Genomic DNA, 7,500 nt, shown 5'->3' on the forward strand with positions numbered 1-7,500 from the left:
AACCGCAGTGCACAAGTAGCGCAGAACACGTGTATCCCAGGACACGTGTAGCCCACGTGTAGCCCAGGTCACGTGTACCCCACGTGTAGCCCAGGTCACGTGTAGCCCACGTGTGGCCCACGTCACGTGTAGCCCACGTGTAGCCCAGGTCACGTCTAGCCCACGTGTGGCCCACGTCACGTGTAGCCCACGTGTGGCCCAGGTCACGTGTAGCCCACGTGTAGCCCAGGACACGTGTAGCCCACGTGTGGCCCAGGTCACGTGTAGCCCACGTGTGGCCCAGGACACGTGTAGCCCAAGTGTAGCCCAGGTCACGTGTAGCCCACGTGTAGCCCAGGTCACGTGTAGCCCACGTGTGGCCCACGTCACGTGTAGCCCACGTGTGGCCCAGGACACGTGTAGCCCACGTGTAGCCCAGGTCACGTGTAGCCCACGTGTGGCCCACGTCACGTGTAGCCCACGTGTATCCCAGGACACGTGTAGCCCACGTGTGGCCCAGGTCACGTGTAGCCCACGTGTAGCCCAGGTCACGTGTAGCCCACGTGTAGCCCAGGTCACGTGTAGCCCACGTGTAGCCCAGGTCACGTGTAGCCCACGTGTAGCCCAGGTCACGTGTAGCCCACGTGTGGCCCACGTCACGTGTAGCCCACGTGTGGCCCAGGTCACGTGTAGCCCACGTGTAGCCCAGGACACGTGTAGCCCACGTGTAGCCCAGGTCACGTGTAGCCCACGTGTAGCCCAGGACACGTGTAGCCCACGTGTAGCCCAGGTCACGTGTAGCCCAGGACATGTGAAGCATCGGATGTGTTTAACCAAATCCTGTTCAGTGGAGGTCACATGTAGTCTAGTGCTCTAGTGTGCTGGAGTAGGTTTGGTGCTCACCTCCCTGGAGGGTCCACTCTGTGACCTTCTGGCTGAAGACCCCCTGTCCTGCGCCATTATAAGCCGCCACCTCGATCTCATAATTGGTCCAGATGATGAGGTCCTCCAGCAGCAGGTTGGTCTGGTCCGGGTTTGTGATATTCTTCATCTGACAGTCAACGGGCAAGCCCGACAGACAGTACCTGACCAACACATCCACCTGCATGCTATAACACATCTATATATATATACACACAGTAAAACCACCGGAGAGGCATAAAGTCTAATGCGTTCAAGTCCAATATGACGAAGAGTTCAAATGGCCTCAGATGAGCAATGTAACTCAGCAATGGGTGTTTTAATCATGGCCCGCGAGGAACAGCGCCTGGCTGACTGTGCAGGTTATGCTAATTAGAGAGGACGGGGCCTCTGAGCCGAACCGCGCTGGAGGGCGGGGGTGTGCGGGACGTGCGGGACACGCAGGAGGAGAGCGCCTGCGGGACCCCACCTGATGATGTAGCCCTGCAGCGGCCCGTTCTGGTGGCTCTCGGCCGGGGGCTGCCACTGGATCATAATGGACTGGTTGGTGCGGCCGCTGGCGATGACCGTCTGAGGGGGTGCGCTGGGTGGCTCCTCGGGTAATGTCAGCCTGGGTGGGGGGAGAGGGGGAAGTGTGTGTGTGTGTGTGTGTGTGTGTGTGTGTGTGTGTGTGTGTGTGTGTGTGTGTGTGAAAGGCAGTGTTGAAGAAGAAAGGGAGAAAGAGAGGTGGTGGAGAGAGAGTGAAAGAAAAATACGTTGTAGGCGTTATCAAAGAGATGTTTCATGTGAATCTCTCTGTGGATTAGTGCATCAAAATGTCTTCATCACAGGAAGATAATGACTAAGTTTCGCTCTGTGCTCTGTGTGTATATATGTGTGTGCGTATTTGTGTGTTTGTGATCTAAGGGGCCCAAAATGCTGAGAATAATAATGAAGGCCCTGTGTTCTGTGGGGGCACGAGCATGTGTGCACGATCCATAGCAGCCAGTGCACACACGCGTAGCAGACCCCACCAAAGCCCCTCCCCACACGCTGACCTCGGACGTGCGGCCCCCACCGAGCCCCTCCCCAGCTCAGCGTGGCCCAGGTCAGACTCCCCGGGGGCCCACGCGGCTCCGGGGTGGAGATAAAACACGGTGTTTAGGATCAAAGTCAGGGGAGCTCAAGGCCGCCACGGCCGCCCTTGCCACGTCCGTGCGGGCCAACTGCGTCTGATCTGAGGGAGCGCGCGTGTGAGCGGGAGACAGGAAAGGACTAAACGCGTCTGATTCAACAGAGTCTGAACTGCTGTATGGGGTGTTGAATGACAGAGGAGGACATGTCAGTACTTTTATAGATGTGGGAACATGTATACGTCAGCCAGAGTGGAAGACAATCTCAAGTTGTGTGTCAAACTTTGTGTAAGAGTCTGTATGGCAGCAAAGCTTGACTGAATTCGCCATTTTATCACGAGAGAGAACTCGTCTCTCCTCTGCCTCTTTGGATTCTTGTTCTTGGCAGAGGGTTGCGTCAGCCCCCAGTGTTTTAGCTTTGATCGCAATAAAAATGTTGTTGCGCTTTTTTCTTAAAAGAGCTTTGTCTTGCTCAAGACCGAGCTGATTCAGAGCTTTGCTTTCCTGCTTGACAAGATATTGATTTACTATGGCTGTGTTGGCCAGGATATTGCTGCCTGATGGAGATGCTGTCTTTATCTCACAGTTTTGAAAAACTCATCCCGATCCAATCTGATCCTGGCTCAATTTTCAGAAAACATCCTCCCCATCACGCCCAATTATATTCACATCAACCTTGATTCAAGCAAACTCTTTTAAAATATGTTTAAAAATATTTGCAATATGAATTCTTCAAGCCAGGCCCAGGCTGCTTCCCTGACAGGCAAATGCACCAGAGATCAGAACAGAAGATCATTAATATTTATATTCAACACATCAAGCCCACGGAAAACTGTGGCTTGGCATACATTTTCTGGGGTGCCTTGAAACAGTCACTTTTTATCACTTAGGTGACAAACAGTGAGCCTGTAAATTTGTTATTGCGCTCACATGTGTGTGTGGGCACACAGAAGTCGGCCGTTGGAAGTCAGATCCATTCCTGGGGGATCAGAGTGAATCTGAAGGAGCGGCTGCCTCTCTTCTCTATCTGAAGCTTCCCAAAGTGCTGTAGCCCAGACAAAGGCAACGAGATCTCTGTGTGCGCTCAAGCATCCTTTCAAGCGTGTGCTGTCGTCTCCCAGGATAATGCTACAGCACCTTTCCCCCGCTAGCCTCATACCAGGAGACCATTCTTCAGCAGGCTTCCCTGTTTTTACACATGCTTCCTTCCCCAACTCTCCCTTTGTGTCTAAGGGCAAGGCTCCCTGGGCACCGGCGTCCCACACTGCTGTTCTCACGCGCACTCAGATACCAGCAAATCCAACCCTACACCAGCAAACCGATCCTACACCATCAACTCACACCCAACACCATCAACTCACACCCTACACCATCGACTCACACCCTACACCATCAACTCACACCCTACACCATCAACTCACACCCAACACCATCAACTCACACCCAACACCATCAACTCACACCCTACACCATCAACTCACATCCTACACCATCAACACCCCCCTACACCATCAACTCCCCCCCCTACACCATCAACTCCCCCCCCCTACACCATCAACTCACACCCAACACCATCAACCCACATCCTACACCATCAACTCACACCCAACACCATCAACTCACACCCTACACCATCAACTCACATCCTACACCATCAACACCCCCCTACACCATCAACTCCCCCCCTACACCATCAACTCACACCCAACACCATCAACTCACACCCTACACCATCAACACCCCCCTACACCATCAACTCCCCCCTACACCATCAACTCCCCCCCCTACACCATCAACTCACACCCAACACCATCAACTCACATCCTACACCATCAACTCACACCCTACACCATCAACTCACACCATACACCATCAACTCCCACCCTACACCATCAACACCCCCCTACACCATCAACTCCCCCCCTACACCATCAACTCACACCCAACACCATCAACTCACATCCTACACCATCAACTCACACCCTACACCATCAACTCACACCCTACACCATCAACTCACATCCTACACCATCAACTCTCACCCTACACCATCAACTCTCACCCTACACCATCAACTCACACCCAACACCATCAACTCACATCCTACACCATCAACTCACACCCTACACCATCAACTCACACCCTACACCATCAACACCCCCCTACACCATCAACTCACACCCTACACCATCAACTCACATCCTACACCATCAACTCACACCCTACACCATCAACTCACACCCTACACCATCAACTCACACCCAACACCATCAACTCACACCCTACACCATCAACTCACACCATACACCATCAACTCACACCATACACCATCAACTCCCACCCTACACCATCAACACCCCCCTACACCATCAACTCCCCCCCTACACCATCAACTCACACCCAACACCATCAACTCACACCCTACACCATCAACACCCCCCTACACCATCAACTCCCCCCCTACACCATCAACTCCCCCCCCTACACCATCAACTCACACCCAACACCATCAACTCACATCCTACACCATCAACTCACACCCTACACCATCAACTCACACCATACACCATCAACTCCCACCCTACACCATCAACACCCCCCTACACCATCAACTCCCCCCCTACACCATCAACTCACACCCAACACCATCAACTCACATCCTACACCATCAACTCACACCCTACACCATCAACTCACACCCTACACCATCAACTCACATCCTACACCATCAACTCTCACCCTACACCATCAACTCACACCCAACACCATCAACTCACACCCTACACCATCAACTCACACCCTACACCATCAACTCACACCCTACACCATCAACTCACACCCAACACCATCAACTCACACCCTACACCATCAACTCACACCATACACCATCAACTCACACCATACACCATCAACTCCCACCCTACACCATCAACACCCCCCTACACCATCAACTCCCCCCCTACACCATCAACTCACACCCAACACCATCAACTCACATCCTACACCATCAACTCACACCCTACACCATCAACTCACACCCTACACCATCAACTCACATCCTACACCATCAACTCTCACCCTACACCATCAACTCACACCCTACACCATCAACTCACACCCAACACCATCAACTCACACCCTACACCATCAACTCACATCCTACACCATCAACTCTCACCCTACACCATCAACTCTCACCCTACACCATCAACTCACACCCAACACCATCAACTCACATCCTACACCATCAACTCACACCCTACACCATCAACTCACACCCTACACCATCAACTCACACCCTACACCATCAACACCCCCCCTACACCATCAACTCACACCCTACACCATCAACTCACACCCTACACCATCAACTCACACCCTACACCATCAACTCACACCATACACCATCAACTCACACCCTACACCATCAACTCACATCCTACACCATCAACTCACACCCAACACCATCAACTCACACCCTACACCATCAACTCACACCCAACACCATCAACTCACACCCTACACCAGGGGTGCCCACAGTTTTCAGCTTGCGAGCTACTTATAAGATGACCAGGTCAGAAAGATCTACCGGGGGTGGCGGCGAACGTAATTTGTTGAGTGGATTGCAGATTGGCTACCGTGAATGTCAATCAAAATACAACCGTCAGTGCAGATGTGCGATTCATCTACTACTATTTTATGTGACGCGATCTACGCACATTCCTTCGCGATCGACCGACACTTCCTTCGCGATCGACCGGTCGATCGCGATCGACGTAATGAGCACCCCTGCCCTACACCATCAACTTTCACCCTACACCATCAACACCCTCCCTACACCATCAACTCACACCCTACACCATCAACTCACACCCTACACCATCAACTCACACCCAACACCATCAACTCACATCCTACACCATCAACTCACACCCTACACCATCAACACCCTCCCTACACCATCAACTCACACCCTACACCATCAACACCCACCCTACACCAGCAACACCCACCCTACACCATCAACTCACACCCAACACCATCAACTCACATCCTACACCATCAACACCCACCCTACACCATCAACACCCTCCCTACACCACATGGACGTAGTTTTGATTTCATAAGTGGGGGGGGACACAACCTGGGGTGGCGAACTGTTGAGCGGGGGGGGGGGGGGGGGGGGGGGGGGGGGGGAGCTCGGAGCTGCATGATCCTAGTGCTAGATTTGTCGCTATTTGGATATTGTTTTTTTAACCGTTAAAAAGTGGGGGGGACATGACTTCGTCGCTACTTAAATATTTGGTTTTAACTGTAAAAACTGGGGGGGACCAAAACCGGCTTTTGAAAAAGTGGGGGGGACATGTCCCCCCCCGTCCCCCCCCCCCAAAACTACGTCCGTGCTACACCATCAACTCACACCCTACACCATCAACACCCACCCTACACCAGCAACACCCACCCTACACCATCAACTCACATCCTACACCTTCAACTCACACCCTACACCATCAACTCACACCCTACACCATCAACTCACACCCTACACCATCAACACCCACCCTACACCATCAACTCACACCCTACACCATCAACTCACACCCTACACCATCAACACCCACCCTACACCATAAACTCCCCCCCTACACCATCAACTCACACCCTACACCATCAACTCACACCCTACACCATCAACTCACACCCTACACCAGGGGTAATCAATTAAATCTTTCCGCGGTCCATTTTTGGCAGATAGCTCAGACCTTAGGTCCGGGTCCGCGGTGGCGAACGAAAGTTGTTGAGCGGGGGGGGCAACGTAACACTCAAATGGGTGGTGAACGTAACACTTCTCTGAAAATAAAATTAAAATTTAGTCTCCCGTTAAAATTTTTTTGCCATTTGGGTCCGTATCCAGTTAATCAGGAATGTGATTGGGTCCGGACAGGACGGCGTTCGGGTCCGGATCCGGACCGCGGTCCGCCATTTGGTGATACCTGCCCTACACCATCAACTCACATCCTACACCATCAACACCCTCCCTACACCATCAACACCCTCCCTACACCATCAACTCACACCCTACACCATCAACTCACATCCTACACCATCAACTCCCCCCCTACACCATCAACTCACACCCTACACCATCAACTCACACCCTACACCATCAACTCACACCCTACACCATCAACACCCACCCTACACCATCAACACCCTCCCTACACCATCAACTCACACCCTACACCATCAACACCCACCCTACACCAGCAACACCCACCCTACACCTTCAACTCACACCCTACACCAGCAACCCCACGAGATCTCCACGTCTGAGACCAGCACTCGCTCAGATGAGAAACGTCTACCACATCAGTGCTCCTGGACTCCTAAACAAGCTGATTCTGGTTCCAACTGGTTCTGCGTGTAAACCTCAGGAACGCTCCGCCCACTCACCGCTCTGTCTCCCTGCTGAACTGGCCCTTGCCCA

The 7,500-nt window shown here is 52.7% G+C and overlaps 1 protein-coding gene across 2 annotated transcripts in view; it reads right to left on the reverse strand.

Moving 5' to 3' along the window:
- The window catches only part of sdk2a (sidekick cell adhesion molecule 2a), a 92,354-nt gene that overhangs the window by 20,063 nt on the left and 64,791 nt on the right, over positions 1 to 7,500 (reverse strand). For both annotated transcript variants that reach the window (XM_076996779.1, XM_076996778.1), the window contains exons 15-17: positions 7,467 to 7,500; positions 1,370 to 1,510; positions 883 to 1,064 (exon numbers count right to left, since the gene is read on the reverse strand). The exon at positions 7,467 to 7,500 is cut by the window's right edge and continues 114 nt beyond it. In XM_076996779.1, the coding sequence (XP_076852894.1) occupies positions 883 to 1,064; positions 1,370 to 1,510; positions 7,467 to 7,500 (357 nt within the window). The remainder of the gene's footprint in view (positions 1 to 882; positions 1,065 to 1,369; positions 1,511 to 7,466) is intronic.

This window comes from Brachyhypopomus gauderio, chromosome 2 (assembly GCF_052324685.1).
Source record: "Brachyhypopomus gauderio isolate BG-103 chromosome 2, BGAUD_0.2, whole genome shotgun sequence".
NCBI lineage: Eukaryota > Metazoa > Chordata > Actinopteri > Gymnotiformes > Hypopomidae > Brachyhypopomus > Brachyhypopomus gauderio.